The sequence below is a fragment of the Amblyraja radiata genome, chromosome 41 (assembly GCF_010909765.2).
Source record: "Amblyraja radiata isolate CabotCenter1 chromosome 41, sAmbRad1.1.pri, whole genome shotgun sequence".
Taxonomy (NCBI): domain Eukaryota; kingdom Metazoa; phylum Chordata; class Chondrichthyes; order Rajiformes; family Rajidae; genus Amblyraja; species Amblyraja radiata.
The window spans coordinates 13,834,236-13,852,155 of record NC_045996.1 but is presented as its reverse complement, the minus strand read 5'-3'; the positions used below and the strand labels follow the sequence as shown (position 1 = coordinate 13,852,155).

The 17,920-nt window shown below is 47.6% G+C and overlaps 1 protein-coding gene across 1 annotated transcript; it reads right to left on the bottom strand.

Moving 5' to 3' along the window:
* Positions 1-853: 853 nt before the first annotated feature.
* On the bottom strand, positions 854-15,302 carry LOC116967775 (WD repeat-containing protein 92-like). The gene is made up of 8 exons (XM_033014381.1): positions 14,736-15,302; positions 10,034-10,134; positions 8,061-8,191; positions 6,905-7,006; positions 6,098-6,213; positions 4,572-4,706; positions 3,104-3,201; positions 854-1,307 (listed from the first exon to the last, which is right to left on the bottom strand). The coding sequence occupies exons 1-8, from the start codon at positions 14,928-14,930 to the stop codon at positions 1,100-1,102; spliced, it is 1,086 nt and encodes a 361-aa protein (XP_032870272.1). The 5' UTR covers positions 14,931-15,302; the 3' UTR covers positions 854-1,099.
* Between the last annotated feature and the right edge of the window lie 2,618 nt (positions 15,303-17,920).

Below are 17,920 nucleotides of genomic sequence, written 5' to 3'. Positions count from 1 at the left end.
CACTGTACAGATAAGCACCCGTAGTCGGGATCGAACCCGGATCTCTGGCGCTGTAAAGCAGTTGCTCTACCACTACGCCATCATGTGTGCTGCCCAGTGGAGATTGATGTTCGCCAATTAACCTAGGAACCTGAGAATACCCACGTGGTCACAGAGAGAAGGTACAAACTTTGTATAGACAGCGTCCGTCTGCAGTCAGGATCGAACCCGGGTCTCTGGCGCTGCAAGGCAGCAACTCTGCCACTGCTCCCCACTGTACACTATGTCAGAACACGTTACTGATAAACGAATACCAATGAGAGTGTTTGTTTGGGCTGGTGACAGGTCAAACGTGCACTCTGTAGTGACTCTACCGTCGTGCCACTGTGCTGCCCTTGTGCAGTAAGCATGAATTACTCTGTTCTTTAGCTGCGACACATGAGAAGTAAACATTTGAGTGCAGTTTTGCATCAGGGCTAAACACACCACAGTTTAATAATAATAATAATGGATGGGATTTATATAGCGCCTTTCTAATACTCAAGGCGCTTTACATCGCATTATTCATTCACTCCTCAGTCACACTCGGTGGTGGTAAGCTACTTCTGTAGCCACAGCTGCCCTGGGGCAGACTGACGGAAGCGTGGCTGCCAATCTGCGCCTACGGCCCCTCCGACCACCACCAATCACTCACACACATTCACACACAGGCAAAGGTGGGTGAAGTTTAGTGTTGGGGTGGGAGATTGCAACCTTCACGTGGTCCGCCCTGCTTCGACGAATGCAATCAACCAGGCGTGCACAATCAAATACGATCAAATAGAACAAGTTGTCCAACAGCTTTAGGCTTGTGCACACCCCACGCAAGAAGAAGTTTAGTGTTCACAGTTTCTTTATTAATCCAAGGACCCGGCGTGACAATGAGATGAGACTTCTTTGCATTGAGAAATACAGTTTGTCCCAATGCTGTTACAGTGTAAACTCCTGCTGAGAAAATACAGTATTGTGACATTTCACACCTTATATCTCTACGGGGGTCTCTTTAACATTCTTGCTGATTGCTAAAAAGCTTCAAGTAATAAGGATTGTTCTAGCTGCCACCTGTATCCCCTGTTCCCATCTAGAAAGCGTGCTGGTCTGCCACAAAGACGATGTGGACTTTGTGGTCAAAAGATGCGGAGATACAAAGACCTTGCTTGTCAGTGTTCCAGTCCAGGCTCCCGATGGGTTGTGAGGAGAGGGAGATGCTGTTCAGGAGAGTAGGGCCTGCACAATCCTTGCCCTCTCGTTCGTGGTCCGTCCTTTCAAGTTGTGCTGGAGAATCGCCACTGGAGAGAGAGAGAGAGAGAAAGGAAAAAAGATGCACTGGACAGGTCTAAAGAACGTGCGCCCGCTCCGGCCACCTCACTGGGGTCAAAGACCTCTGTGAATCACGCTGATCTTGGGTGAGGGGAGGGTAGAATTTGCCCAAAGCTCCTGGGACAATGGCGTAGAGCTGCTGCACCACAGCGCCAGAGGTGCAGGTGCGATCCTGACCACAGGCGCTGTCTGCACTGCACACGGCGTTGTGCGTTCTCCCTGTGAGTTTCCCCCCACATCCCAAAGACGTGCGTGTTTGTAGGTTAATTGGGGGTGGAAGATTGCAACCTTCACCCTGTTCTGACTAATGCAATCAACCCGGCGTGCACAATCAAATAAGATCAAATAGTACAAGTTGTCCTACAACTTTAGGCTGTGCACGCCATACGCAAGAAGAAGATGTAGTGGGTTAATTGGCCCCCCTGTAAATTGCCTCCAAGTGTGTTGAGAGTGAATGAGAAAGTGGGATAACCTAGAACTAGTATGAATGAGCGATGATTAGTCGGTGCAGACTCTGTGGGCAGAAGGGCCTGTTTGCATGTTGTATCTCTAAACTAAAGTAGGCTACATGCACTGGAGTGTGAATAGGGCAGACTTTGCCTGATACCCATCAATAATAAATAGGCAGATAAACTTATCATAAAATTGCATCCATTGAACCATAATAACAGGATAATGAGGAGTCAACTGAAGAAATAACATCTAATCTCACACCACTCCTTCAACCATTGCAACCAAGATGCTGCATAGATGCTGCTGCACCCGCTGAGTTTCCCCAGCAATTTTGTGTACCTTCTTGCCACTTGGCTGTCATCTTCCCGATGGCCTTCATGAGAGAATTACAAGCCGTGATTGAGACTGGATTAACTCCCCCCCCACCCCGGTCCTGCTTGTGACTTCAGAAGTGGCTTTGAAAGTCTTTGGTGTGCAGGAAGAACTGCAGATGCTGGTTTACACCCAAGATAGACACAAAATGATGGAGTAACTCAGCGGGTCAGGCAGCATCTCTTGCGAAAAGGATTAGGTGCCATTTCAGAAGGATCTGAACACGAAACGTCACCCACTCCTTCTCTCCAGAGATGCTGTCTGACAATAGACAATAGGTGCAGGAGTAGGCCATTTGGCCCTTCAATGTGATCATGGCTGATCATCCCCAATCAGTACCCCGTTCCTGCCTTCTCCCCATATCCCCTGACTCCGCTATTTTTAAGAGCCCTATCTAGCTCTCTCTTGAAAGCATCCAGAGAACCCGCCTCCACCGCCCTCTGAGGCAGCGAATTCCACAGACTCACCACTCTCTGTGAGAAAAAGTGTTTCCTCGTCTCCGTTCTAAATGGCTTACTCCTTATTCTTAAACTGTGTGTGGCCCCTGGTTCTGGACTCCCCCAACATCGGGAACATGTTTCCTGCCTCTAGTGTGTCCAAGCCCTTAACAATCTTATATGTTTCAATGAGATCCCCTCTGATCCTTCTAAACTCCGGAGTGTACAAGCCCAGCTGCTCCTTTCTCTCAGCATCTCGTGACGACCATGCTGCGAGTACGAGTCAAGGGCAAACTCGGCAGAGGTTGTGAAAGTGGGACCTTCCCTCTGATCCTTCTAAACTCCAGGGTGTACAAGCCCAGCTGAGCTACTCCAGCATTTTGTGTCTATCTTCGGACTGAACCTGTTTATTGCAGACCCAGCCAAGACTGCACATGCAACCCCCTCTCCCCCCCTCGCACAGTACTTTAACTCCTGCCCAATGCAAAACTACAGCCACTTACTGTTTCCACAGATGCAGACAGCCAGCCCCGCCGCTCGTTACGAAGATGGCTCGATTCTGGGGCAAGTGCCTGACCGTCCAAGCTGTGAATTTGTACGGCTTCGCAAAACGACAAAAAAAAACGCACAGGTTACTTAACGGGACTGTAACAATTGCGCCTGACAAACTTCGCCCCACACATCTCCTTTCAACTTCGCCCCTCTTCAGATTCTTCAGTCTGAAGAAGAGTCTCAACCCAAAACGTCACCCGTTCCTTCTCTCCAAAGATGCTGCCTGTCCCGCTGAGTTACTCCAGCATTTAGTGTCCACTGTATATTCACAGTGTACAGAGACTGGTTAGAGAGAATGATGTTTAGGGTGCAAGGTAAAGTCCGATTAAAGTCTCCATCTAGATAGATGGTAGGACAGGACCACTCTCCGGTTGGTGAGAGGACAGTTCCGTTACCTTGAGCACTATCGGTCCGTATACAAGTACAATAGGTATTGTAGAGGGGGAAATTTACCAGGGAGTAGAACACAGTGTAACAACATTGTTTTTCTGTCCTGGGCCTCCTCCATTGTCAGAGTGAGGCCCAGCGCAAATTGGAGGAGCAGCACCTCATATTTCACTTGGGTAGCTTACACCCCAGCGGTATGGACATTAACTTCTCTAACCTGATAGTACTTGCTTTCTCTCTCTCTCCATCCCCCTTCCCAATTCTCCCACTAGTCTCCGACTACATTCTATCTCAGTCCTGCCCCTCCCCCCCCCCAACAACATCAGTCTGAAGAAGGCTCTCGACCCGAAATGTCGCCCACTCCAGAGATAGAAACATAGAAAATAGGTGCAGGAGGAGGCCATTCGGCCCTTCGAGCCAGCACCGCAATTCATTGTGATCATGGCTGATTGTCCCCTATCAATAACCCGTGCCTGCCTTCTCCCCATATCTCTTGACTCCACTAGCCCCTAGAGCTTGATCTAACTCTCTCTTAAATCCATCCAGTGACTTGGCCTCCACTGCCAAACTTCAGTGAGACGGAGACGGGCCAATTGCAGGCAAATGGGACTAGCCCAGAATGCCAACTTGCTTGGCATGGACAAGGTGGGCCGAATGGCCTGTTTCTGTTCTGTAGAACTGTGCATCAGTGTTCGGGCGACAACTCCCTGGATACGTTTTAAACTTTGATTCTCGATCATGCGTTGGAGATTGGAAATAGGCGAAACGTTTTGTGACTTGCCTGACGAAGGGGTTTTTTAAGGGCTCTTTCTAACTCTCTCTTAACTCCATCCATTGACTTGGCCGCCACTGCCCTCTGTGGCAGGGAATTCCATATGGTGTGGCCCACCCGCTGAGTTACTCCAGCATTTTGTGTCTACCTTCGATTTGAACCAGCATCTGCAGTTCTTTCTGATATATTTTTGCCACGGCATCATTGCCTTGCAGTGCTGGCCAGTGGGTACCCTTGCCCGCCCACTGCCCACACCTCACCTTCTCACTCTGACACACCAAGTCGCTGTTGGCATTGAAGGCATGCAGGTTGAAGACATGTATCCTGCCCTCCAGTGTGGTTGCCACCAGCTTATGTAAACTCCTCTCCTTCCCGTCAAATTCCACGCAGCACACCTGTACAGGGAGAAAGCCCAGAGACCTCTCTAAGCTGCAAGGTTCAACAACAGGTTCAATCCACTCACTCCCTCCCTTCTCCTCCCAAGATGTTCTTCCTCACTAATGATAAAATTCCACAGGACACAACAACCCTCAGCTGGAGAGTGATCAGATAGAAACATAGAATATAGGTGCAGGAGGAGGCCACTCAGCCCTTCGAGTCAGCACCGCCATTCATTGTGATCATGGCTGATCGTCCCCAATCAATAACCCGTGCCTGCCTTCTGCCCATATCCCTTGATTCCACTAGCCCCTAGAGCTCTATCTAACTCTCTCTTAAATCCATCCAGTGACTTGGCCTCCACTGCCCTCTGTGGCAGGGAATTCCATAAATTCGCAACTCTGGGTGAAAAGGTTTTTTCTCACCTCAGTCTTAAATGGCCTCCCCTTTATTCTAAGACGGTGGCCCAAGCTCTGGACTCGCCCAACATTGGGAACATTTTTCCTGCATCCAGCTTGTCCAGTCCTTTTATAATTTTATATGTTTCTATAAGATGACCCCCTCATCCTTCTAAACTCCAGTGAATACAAGCCTAGTCTTTCCAATCTTTCCTCATATGACAGTCCCGCCATCCCAGGGATCAATCTCGTGAACCTGCGCTGCACTGCCTCAATCACAAGGATGTCCTTCCTCAAATTAGCAGACCAAAACTGTACACAATACTCCAGATGTGGTCTCACCAGAGCCCTGTACAACTGCAGAAGAACCTCTTTACTCCTATACTGAATAGTCATGGAGTTTTGTAGCCACCATGAAGGGCGATTACAGAATGGGCAACGTTTCAGGTCGAGACCCTTTTTCAGACTGAAGAAGGGTCTCGACCCGAAACGTCGCCTATTCCTTCTCTCCAGAGATGCTGCCTCACCCGCTGAGTTACTCCAGCATTTTGTGTCTACCTTCGATTTAAATCAGCATCTGCAGTTCTTTCTTACACAGAGAACACTACAGCACAGGAACAGTCCCTTCGGCCCACAATGTCCCTGCCAAGCATGGTGTCTTACAGCATGGAAACAGGCCCTTCTGCACAACATGCCCCATCTACATTATTCCCACCTGCCTGCGTTTGGCCCATATCCCTCTAAACCTTTCATATTAATGTACCTGCCTAAACGTTTCTTAACCATGATGCCAAACTAATCTCTAAATATCCCTCCATTCCCTGCCTATCCATGAGCCAATCTGAAAACCTCTCAAATTCCACTATCATATCTGCCTCCACTAGATTTACCCTCATTGCTGCCTGGGTCAGCTCCATTAGTTTGAAGAAGGGTCTCGACCCGAAACGTCACCCATTCCTTCTCTCCGGAGATGCTGCCTGTCCCGCTGAGTTACTCCAGCTCCAACTTACCCCACTCTTGACATTAGTCTCCCATCGGACCTCCATGTTGCGCAGGTCAAAGAGCTTGATGTCCCCGTTATCATATCCAGCGCATACACAGCGGTCCCACCGGTTACATGCGTGACCTGCACTGGCCCAAACATACACCGTCATTGGTATGTGTGTGTGTGAGTGGGAGTGTGTAAATGAGTGTATGAGGGGGAGTGTGTGTGTGAGTGTGTAAGAAGGGTTGTGTGTATTTAAGAGAAGGGGTGTGTGTGTGAGAGGGGGAGTGTATGTGGGAGTGCGTTAGAGGGGGTGTGTATCTGAGTGTGTGAGAGGAGGGAGTATGTGAGAAGCAATGTGTGGGTGTGACAGAGAAATGGTGTGTGTGTGTGTGGGTGTGTGAGTGAGAATGTGTGTGTGTGAGGGCGTGTGTGTTTGAGGGTGTGTGTTTGAGGGTGTGTGTGTGTGTGAGGGTGTGTGTGTGAGTGAGGGTGTGTGTGTGGGTGTGTGTGTGTATATGTGTGTGTATATGTGTGTGTGGGTGGGTGTGTGTGTGTGTGTGTGTGTGTGTGTGTGTGAGTGTGTATATGTGTGTGTGGGTGTGTGTGTGTGTGTGTGTGTGTGTATATATGTGTGTGTGTGTATATGTGTGTGTGTGTGTGTGTGTGTGTGTGTGTGGGGGGGGTGTGTGGGGGGTGTGTGTGGGTGTATGTGTGTGTGTGTATGTGTGTGGGTGTGTGTGTGTGTGTGTGGGTGTGTGTGTGTGTGTGTGTGTGTGTGTGTGTGTGTGTGTGTGACGGAGAGTGCATGGTAAAGTGTGCAGGATCTCACCGAAGGCAACAGCCCAGCAGTCCCTCCTGTGACCACCCTGTGCGGGCTCCATGTTTGCCACGGGCAGGTCCTTCTGCCGCGAGTCCCACACCTTGACCGTGCCTGTGGGGAGAGGTAGAGAGATATCCCGCCACCACCTCACCGCCTTCCCACCAAACTCCACCATTCCCAAGTGATTCTGGCAAAGTAACATTGTCATACAGCAGACACAGGCCCTTCGGCCCACCATGCCCATGCTGACCATCAAGTACCCATCCATACCATTCCCATTTAGAATATAGAACCGTTTTGCTCTCCTAATTGGAGGAAGGACATCCTTGTGATTGAAGCAGTGCAGCGTAGGTTCACGAGATTGATCCCTGGGATGGTGGGACTGTCATATGAAGAAAGATTGAAAAGACTAGGCTTGTATTCACTGGAGTTTAGAAGGATGAGGGGGTTCTTATAGAAAAATGTAAAATTATAAAAGGACTAGACAAGCTAGATGCAGGAAAAAATTTCCCAATGTTGGGTGAGTCCAGAATCAGGGGCCACAGTCTTAGAATAAAGGGGAGGTCATTTAAGACTGAGGCGAGAAAAAACTTTTTCACCCAGAGAGTTGTGAATTTGTGGAATTCCCTGCCACAGAGGGCAGTGGAGGCCAAGTCACTGGGTGGATTTAAGAGAGAGTTAGATAGAGCTCTAGGGGCTAGTGGAGTCAAGGGATATGGGGAGAAGGCAGGCACGGGTTATTGATAGGGGACGATCAGCCATGATCACAATGAATGGCGGTGCTAGCTCGAAGGGCCGAATGGCCTCCTCCTGCACCTATTTTCTATGTTTCTAACAGGACAGCACAGGGACAGGCCCTTCAGCCCATTATGTCTGTGCCAAACATGATGCCAAATACATCTCTTCTGCCTGCTCGTGATTCATACCCCACCATTCCCTGCATATCCACTGCGAGTCAGGGAAGAGGGAGACACAGAAATAATGGATGGGATAAGGTGTGTAAGGAGGTGGTAAGATGTACGGTCCAGATCCAAAAACGTCACCCATTCCTTCCCTCCAGAGATGCTGCCTGGCCCACTGAGTTACTCCAGTATTTTGTGTCTACTACCTTCACTGTGAACCAGCATCTTCCTACACATTGACTCTGGTTTATTTCACTACTCACCGTCTCTGCTTCCAGTGACTATTTCCGGGGCCCCCTCACCAATTCCCAGTCCACCCACACCGTCAATGCAGTTGATGATCTCCCGATGTGCTTTGGTTGTGTAGAAGGGGGTCGCAGGTGCCTCTAGGTTCCTGCAGGGAGACAGACACAAGAGTTTCCTTAAAAACCAGATTTTAGACTTTTCACTTAGAGTCATAGAGTGTGGAAACAGGCCCTTCGGCCCAACTTGCCCACACCGGCCAACATGTCCCAGCTACACTAGTCCCACCTGCTTGTGCTTGGCCCATATCCCTCCAAACCTGTCCTATCCATGTACCTGTCTAACTAGTTCTTAAACGTTGGGATAGTCCCAGCCTCAACTACCTCCTCTGGCAGCTCGTTCCACACACCCACCACCCTTGTGTGATAAAGGTTACCCCTCAGATTCCGTCTTTTCCACCTCACCTTGAACCTGCGTTGTCTGGTCATCGGCTCCCCTTCTCTGGGCAGGAGATTCTGTGCATCTACCCGATCTATTCCTCTCATGATTTTATACCTAGGAGTACTTAACACATACACTTGGCTTAACCTTGTCTCTGTGAATTTAAATATGTTTGCCATCCACAAACTGCTATTCTTGCACTACAATCATTGTTTTCAAGAAGGGTCTTGACCCGAAACGTCACTTATTCCTTTTCTCCGGAGATGCTGTCTGACCCGCTGAGTTACTCCAGATTTTTGTGTCTATCTTCGGTTTAAACCAGCATCTATAGTTCCTTCCTACACTACAATCATTGCACTTGGCTTAGTTTAGAGATACAGCAAGGAAACAGGCCCTTCTGCCCATCTAGTCCACACTGACCACCCAACAAACTTGCACACTAGGAATAATTTACCATTTATTTTAGATACATATTAATCTTTCCTTTCTCACCTTAAACCTATGCCCTCTGGATCCCCCTGCTCTAAAAGATTAATGCTCTTATCACTGACAGTCTGATGAAGTGTCTCGACCCGAAATATCACCCATTCCTTCTTTCCAGAGATGCTGCCTGTCCCGATGAGTTACTCCAGCATATTGTGTCTACCTTCGATTTAAACCAGCTTCTGCAGTTCCTTCCTACACTCATATGTGTGTGTGTGTGTCTGTATATATATATATATATCTGAAGAAGGGTTTCGGCCCTAAACGTTGCCTTTATCACCCATTCCTTCTCTCCAGAGATGCTGCCTGTCCCGATGAGTTACTCCAGCATTTTGTGTCTATCTACTCTTATCACTGTTTGCTTAATAAGATTGTTAAGGGCTTGGACACACTAGAGGGAGGAAACATGTTCCCGATGTCGGGGGAGTCCAGAACCAGGGGCCACACAGTTTAAGAATAAGGAGTAAGCCATTTAGAACGGAGACGAGGAAACACTTTTTCTCACAGAGAGTGGTGAATCTGTGGAATTCTCTGCCTCAGAGGGCGGTGGGGGCAGGTTCTCTGGATGCTTTCCAGAGAGAGCTAGATAGGGCACTTAAAGATAGCGGAGTCAGGGGATATGGGGAGAAGGCAGGATTGGGGATGATCAGCCATGATCACATTGAATGGCGGTGCTGGCTCGAAGGGCCAAATGGCCTCCTCCTGCACCTATTGTCTATTGTCTATTAATATCCTGGGACAGCATTTGCTTCCAATCTTTGAAGTTCCTTGTCATTATGCAACTAAAATAGTGTTTGCCTTAATTCCCGAATGGAGTTATTAAAGGGACCTTGTGTTGAACACCTTTATGTGGAGAGAAGTGTATAGATACATGATAAGGGAATAATGTTAAGTGCAAGGTAGTGCCAGCAAAGTCCGATCAAGGATAGAGGGTGCGAGGGTCACCAAAGAGATAGATAGTAGTTCTAGTCCCCTGACCAAAGTCCTATAGAGGTGTAACGTGATTCCCTGACTCTGGGACCCCGAGGTTTGAGACTCTGTCCCATGCCACGAACCAGCTGCAAGTTACCAGATGTGGAGGTTGCCATCAAAGTCTCCCGTCGCTAGGTATCTCTGCTGGAGAGAAGATGCTCCAAATGTCCCACATCGGAATGCTCTCGGCTTCTCAATCTAGGAGATAGAGGAGACCTGTTGAGATGGCAGTATTAGGATTGCCCTTACATAGAAACATAGAAAATAGGTGCAGGAGTAGGCCATTCGGCCCTTCGAGCCTGCACCGCCATTCAATATGATCATGGCTGATCATCCAACTCAGTATCCTGTACCTGCCTTCTTTCCATACCCCCTGATCCCTTTAGCCACAAGGGCCACATCTAACTCCCTCTTAAATATAGCCAATGAACTGGCCTCAACTACCTTCTGTGGCAGAGAATTCCAGAGACTCACCATTCTCTGTGTGAAAAATGTTTTCCTCATCTCGGTCCTAAAAGATTTCCTCCTTATCCTTAAACTGTGACCCCTTGTTCTGGACTTCCCCAACATCAGGAACAATCTTCCTGCATCTAGCCTGTCCAACCCCTTAAGAATTTTGTAAGTTTCTATAAGATCCCCCCTCAATCTTCTAAATTCTAGCGAGTACAAGCCGAGTCTTGGAGTCACAGCTTGGAGTCATAGGGCACAGCAACAGGCCATTCAGCCCATCGCAATGGACTGACCATCTGATATATCACCATACCAATATGACTCTCTGCAATTACGATCTACCACAGACTTTGTTTCATATACACTTATAAATAATATACTGTATATATAATAAAATATTTATTTAGAAACATAGAAAATAGGTGCAGGAGTAGGCCATTCGGCCCTTCGAGCCTGCACCGCCATTCAATATGATCATGGCTGATCATCCAACTCAGTATCCTGTACCTGCCTTCTCTCCATACCCCCTGATCCCTTTAGCCACAAGGACCACATCTAACTCCCTCTTAAATATAGCCAATGAACTGGCCTCAACTACTTTCTGTGGCAGAGAATTCCATATAAATATATACATATATTTATATAAATAATATATATATATGTGTGTGTGTGCATACGTGTACATATTTATATGTGTGAGTATGTGTACATACACACACTGAACTTTTTTTCTCTCATTTATCATATTGTTTACAGTGTACGAGGTTTACAATATTCTGTTGTGCTGCTGCATGTAAGAATTTCATTGTCCTATCTGGGACATATGACAATAAAACACTCTTGACCCTTGTATTACTTATTATTATTTAATTGTATTATTGTTTATTGTACATTTATCCAAGTGCTATTGTGCTCATGGGCCTGTAAAACTACAGCAAGTAAGGACTTCATTGTCTGAAGAAGGTTCCCGACCCATGTTCTCCAGAGATGCTGCATGACCCGAAACTGAACAAAACTAAATTTCAAAGAGATGAGAATAAAACTAATTTAAAATATAGCATTTACCACTAAGATTTTTGTTTGTAGATCTCAGTATTTGCAACCATGCAAGGGCAGGCTGCACAAACTGCAACTTGTAGAACGTTACTGCTGAGGGGTTAAAGTCTTGCACACAAATCATCGCTGTCAATGGCAACACAATCTCTTATCTACTGACGTGGAGAGAGAAAGTGTCTGGACACAACAAATGTTTTTTTCATCTTAAAAAGCCAAGAGTTGTGGGTGGCATGCCAGGTAGAGCCGCTGCCTCACGGTGCCAGAGACCCGGGTTCGATCCTGACCTCAGGTGCTGTCAGCGCGGAGTTTGCACGTTCTCCCCGTGACCATGTGGGTTACCACCGGGTGCTCCAGTTTCTTCCCGCATTCCCAAAATGTGCAGGTTTGTAGGTTAATTGACCCTCCGTGAATTGTCCCGAGTGTGTCGGGAGTGGATGGGGAAGTTCGGTAGCTTAGGGTGATCGATGGTCGGCATGGACTCGGTGGGCCGAAGGGCCTGTTTCCATGCCATATCCAGCAATCAAGTAATCCTGAATCTACTCCAGGTGCCCCCTGCTTTCTCCCCACAACCATGATCAGGGAGCCACATAGCAGGGAAACAGGCCCTTCAGCCCAACACAACCATGCTATCCAGCTAAGCTAGTCCTATTTTCCAATGAATGAATATATTTATTGGCCAAGTATTCACATACAAGGAATTTGCTTTGGTGCTCCCCCCGCAAGTGACAACATGACATACAATGACAGTTAGGAATGACACATAAAACATTAAACATTAATAATAAAACATTATTATTGATTAAACATGTGAATTAAATAAAATACCAGAGCAAAAGGAGGCTACAGATTTTTGGTTATTGAGTCGAGCTACTATTCGTGGATAAAAACTGTTTTTATGTCTGGCTGTGGCAGCTTTGACAGTCCGGAGTCGCCTTCCAGAGGGAAATGATTCAAAGAGCTTGTGGCCAGGGTGAGAGGGGTCAGAGATGACTTTCCTGGCCCTCGGCCCATATCACTGTGAACCTTTAACCAAGTTAATAGGCCTCTGCAAATTGCCCCGTGGGTGTGACAGGTGGATGGGAAGTGGGATAACATAGAACTAGTGTGAACTAGGGTGGTCAGCATGGACTCGGTGGGCCGAAGGGCCTGTTTCCATGCTGTATCGCTAAAACAAACTAACCCGACTTGGGCAAAGATGCCAACCAACAGATACATTTTAAGTTACTTTATTACATGTTGTCTTTGCCTTTCCTGTCACCACAATTTTGTCTCCTGGAATGTTTCAAGAAACAAAGTCAGATTATGGGTCTACGAAATAACAATCACAAAATTCTTAAAACACCAGTAAAAGATTGTCAAACTCAGATAGTTTTCTCTGGAATCTTGGAGGTGTCAAGTTGGGAAAAGGGGAAGTACAACGAGATCTGGGGGGGGTTCTTGTTCATCAGTCACTGGAAGTAAGCATGCAGGTACAGTAGGCAGTGAAGAAAGCTAATGGCATTGTTGGCCTTCATAACAAGAGGAGTTGAGTATAGGAGCAAAGAGGTCCTTCTGCAGTCGTACAGGGCCCTGGTGAGACCACACCTGGAGTATTGTGTGTAGTTTTGGTCTCCAAATTTGAGGAAGGACATTCTTGCTATTGAGGGAGTGCAGCGTAGGTTCACAAGGTTAATTCTTGGGATGGCGGGACTGTCATATGTTGGTAGAATGGAGCGACTGGGCTTGTATACACTGGAATTTAGAAGGATGAGAGGAGATCTTATTGAAACATATAAGATTATTAAGGGATTGGACACGCTAGAGACAATCATTCCCAATGATGAGGGAGTCCAGAACCAGAGACCACAGTATAAGAATAAGGGGTCGGCCGTTTAGAACAGAGACGAAGAAAAACTTTTTCGCCCAGAGAGTTGTGAATCTGTGGAATTCCCTGCCTTAGAAAGCAGTGGAGGCCAATTTTCTGGATGCTTTCAAGAGTTTAGAGTGAGCTCTTAAAGATAGTCAAGGGATATGGGGAGAAGGCAGGATGGGGCTACTGATTGTGGATGATCAGCCATGATCACATTGAATGGCGGTGCTGGCTCGAAGGGCTGAATGGCCTACTCCTGCACCTATTGTCTATTGTCGATTCTCCTTTGATCTACCTATTGTACGAGTTTGACCTGATTGTATGTTTGTATGGTATATCAGTCTTTGTTGTCCTTTTTGTGTTAACTAGTACCTGCAGTTCCTTGTTTCTACAGATGCTGCCTGACCCAGAGGTACTCCAGCACTTTGTGTCTTTTTGTGTAAACATGCATCTGCAGTTCCTTGATGCTGCCTGACCCGCTCAGTTACTCCAGCACTTTGTGCCCTTTTGTGTAAACTGCACCTACAGTTCCTTGTTGCTACAGATGCTGCCTGATCCAGAGTTACTCCAGCATTTTGTGTCTTTTTGTGTCAACATGCATCTGCAGTTCCTTAATGCTGCCTGACTCGGCTGGAGTTACTCCAGTACTTTGAGCCTTTTTTTTTGTAAACCAGCATCTGCAATTCCTTGACGCTACCTGACCCGGCTGGAGTTACTCCAGTACTTTGAGCCTTTTTTTTGTAAACCAGCATCTGCAGTTCCTTGAAGCTACCTGTCCCGGCAGAGTTACTCCAGCACTTTGAGCCTTTTTTTTGGTAAACCAGCATCTGCAGTTCCTTGATGCTGCCTGACCCGGCTGAGTTACTCCAGCACTTTGTGTCTTTTTGTGTCAACATGCATCTTCAGTTCCTTGATGCTGCCTGACCCGGCTGAGTTACTCCAGATCTTTGTGTCTTTTTGTGTCAACATGCATCTGCAGTTCCTTGATGCTGCCTGACCCGGCTGAGTTACTCCAGCACTTTGAGCCTTTTTTTGGTAAACCAGCATCTGCAGTTCCTTGAAGCTACCTGATGCGGCTGAGTTACTCCAGTACTTTGTGTCTTCATTGTATCAATATTTGGCTACTACACGGGAACTGATGTATCCATTGTTGAGGGAAGTCTAGTTACATATTTGCAACAATGAATCTTCTTCAGTTGTTACACGTGTAACAATTTGTAGCAGGGAACTGAAGATGTTGGTTTACGAAGATAGGACACAAAATACTGGGAGTAACTCAGCGGGACAGGCAGGGTCTCTGGAGAGAAGGAATGGGTGATGTTTGGGGGGTCGAGACCCTTCTTCAGACCTGGAACATTGTCCTCCCACTCTCCACCCCCTCCCCTCCACCTCCCCCGTGCCTGCAACGCCGAGGCTCAAAGGCAAAAAGGAACAAAAGAGTTACCGTGTGTACGTCTCTGATCTCTCCGCTCGCTGTCCCGTACACAGCGATCAGCCCGTTGCCCTGAGCCCCGGAGCCGGTGGCCGTCCCAAGGCAGACGAAACGGTTGCTGCACGGTATCCAGAGGCAGGCGAAGGGGATGAGGGGCAGCTTGCGGTGGGAGAGAGAGACTAGGCGAGGTTTAGGGCTGTTTGACATCGTGTGGAGTGAGAGGACGGTCGCAGGAAGGAGTAGATATATCAATGAACCATCCCTTTGGGGGGGTTTAATTCAAATAACGCAGGGCCGCGCACTGTATGTAACCGATTGGAATCATTGACATGCAGTTTCTATTGTGAGGGTTTCACCGCCTCGGTGCCACACAGTCCTCTCTGGCCGGGGCAGGGTGGAAGATTCCCCCCCGCGGCAGAAGCCCCCCAGAGCGGCCGCCGGTCCGGCCAGGCCCCGCTCGCAACAAGCACACGGTGGAAAGTGAAAGTTTGGCGAGGGTGGAGCGAGTGCGGGTGGGCGGCAGGGATACTGACCTCGCCTGGCGGCCCGAGGAACAGCCCCCGCTCCCGGGATAAGACAGGCGCAGGGAGTACACACCTACTGTACACACTACTGTACATGACTGTACACACCACCGTAACACTACTGTACACACCACTAAACATTACTGTTCACACTCCTGTACTCACTACTGTACACCAGTGTACACATCACTATAACACTACTGCACGCAACTGTACACACCACTAAACATTACTCTACACACTATTGTACACCAGTGTACACACAACTGCGCATCACTGTACAGATTACTGTACACCACTGTAGACATTACTGCACACATCACTGTACACAATTACACACCACTGGATACATCATTGTGTGTGCCACTGTACATACTATTGTATACTTACAAAATTCTTAAGGGGTTGGACAGGCTAGATGCAGGAAGATTGCTCCCGATGTTGGGGAAGTCCAGGCCAAGGGGTCACAGCTTAAGGATAAGGGGGAAATCCTTTAAAACCGAGATGAGAAGAACTTTTTTCACACAGAGAGTGGTGAATCTCTGGAACTCTCTGCCACAGAGGGTAGTTGAGGCCAGTTCATTGGCTATATTTAAGAGGGAGTTAGATGTGGCCCTTGTTGCTAAGGGGATCAGAGGGTATGGAGAGAAGGCAGGTACGGGATACTGAGTTAGATGATCAGCCATGATCATATTGAATGGCGGTGCAGGCTAGAAGGGCCGAATGGCCTACTCCTGCACCTAATTTCTATGTTTCTATGTTTCTATGTTTCTATACCACTACAACCTACACACCACTGTACACCACTGTACATGCCAATCTGTACCCCCATTGTAACACTTTTGTACACCACTGTACACACTACTGTACACCATTGTAACAATACTGTACACACTACTGTACACTCCAGTGTTCACACGACTGTACACCACTATCCACCATTGTAACATCACTGTACACCACTACACACCATGCTACGTTGAGTTGCTCCTGGGCACTGTACACACTACTGTACACACTACTGTACACGTCACTGTACACACTACTGAACACCAGTGTACACGTCACTGTACACACTACTGTACACACTACTGTACACGTCACTGTACACACTACTGAACACCAGTGTACACGTCACTGTACACACTACTGAACACCAGTGTACACCTCACTGTACACACTACTGAACACCAGTGTACACGTCACTGTACACACTACTGAACACCAGTGTACACGTCACTGTACACACTACTGAACACCAGTGTACACGTCACTGTACACACTACTGAACACCAGTGTACACACCACTATAACACTACGGTACACTATTATTTTGTAGTATGGTGGTGAGTTTGTTTGTATATTTGAGTGTATTTTTGTAAATAGCTATTTAAAATTATTTTTGGTAAAAACAAAACAAAAAAGTACACCAACTGTACACCACGGTATTCCTAAGTTCGATCCGAGCTATGGGCTTGCTCCCACACTCCAAACACATGCAGGTTTGTAGGTTAATTGGCTCGGTATAAATGTAAATTTTCCCTTGTGTGTGTGGGACAGGGTTAGTGTGTGTGTGGGACAGGGTTAGTGTGCGGGGGGTCGCTGGTCGGCACGGATTGGGTGGGCCGAATGGCCTGTTTCCGCGCTGTATCTCTAAACTAAACAAATGATGAGGGGTGATCTTATAAAGTAACTGAGCGGGACAGGCAGCATCTCTGGAGAGAAGGAATGGGTGACGTTTTGGGTCGAGACCCTTCTTCAGACGTCACCCATTCCTTCTCTCCAGAGATGCTGCCTGTCCCGCTGAGTTACTCCAGCATTTTGTGTCTATCTTCGATTTAAACCAGCATCTGCAGTTCTTTCCTACACATTTTCTTATCTCTGGGATTTTCCACCACGAACTCCCCCAGGCCAGTGGCAGCTCTAACCAGTTGCTTAAGTGCTTCGCGGCTCTATCCATCCAGCAGCTTGTATCAATCTCGGTCTGTCGACGTCCAAACACTCAGACCACAGAGTAGCAATCCCACTCGTGCTTCATCGCTCATGTACGTTTAAATCTTTGATGATCAGCACAATTTATTTATGAATTGTTATTTTATTCCCAGAGATACACCATGGAAACAGGCCCTTCGGCCCTCCGAGTCTAAGCCGACCAGCAATCACCTGGACACTAATGATCCACACAAAATGCTGGACAGGCAGCATCTGTGGAGAGAAGGAATGGGTGACATTTCGGGTCGTGACCCTTCGTCAGACATGTAGATGGGTGGCATTGACAGCACTCTAACTGATGAAAGGCAGATATGATAGAAACATAGAAAATAGGTGCAGGAGTAGGCCATTCGGCCCGTCGATCCAGCAGCTCCATTCAATATGATCATGGCCGACCATCCAAAATCAGTACCCCGTTCCTGCTTTTCCCCCCTATCCCTTGATTCCGTTAGGCCCAAGAGGTAAATGCTAAGAGCAAAATCTAACTCTGATAGTGGTGTTTAAAGAGGCTTTTAAATATGCACATGGGTATGCAGGGATTGGAAGGATGTGGATCACTTGTAGTTTAATTTGGCATCATGCCTAGCAGACACATAATGGGCTGAAGGGCCTGTTCCTGTGCTGTACTCGTCTATGTTCTAAACTTATTGTGGCTGAGGATGGGATAGCAGATTCAATGGG

Excerpts from the sequence above, each read along its gene's own strand:
- LOC116967775 (XM_033014381.1), bottom strand. The coding sequence starts at position 14,930 with ATGTCAAACAGCCCTAAACCTCGCCTAGTCTCTCTCTCCCACCGCAAG. Across the intron at positions 4,707-6,097 it reads AGACTAATGTCAAGAGTGGG|GTGTGCTGCGTGGAATTTGA; the intron begins GTAAGTTGGAGC and ends CTCCCTGTACAG. Across the intron at positions 3,202-4,571 it reads TGGTGTGTCAGAGTGAGAAG|CCGTACAAATTCACAGCTTG; the intron begins GTGAGGTGTGGG and ends CGTTTTGCGAAG.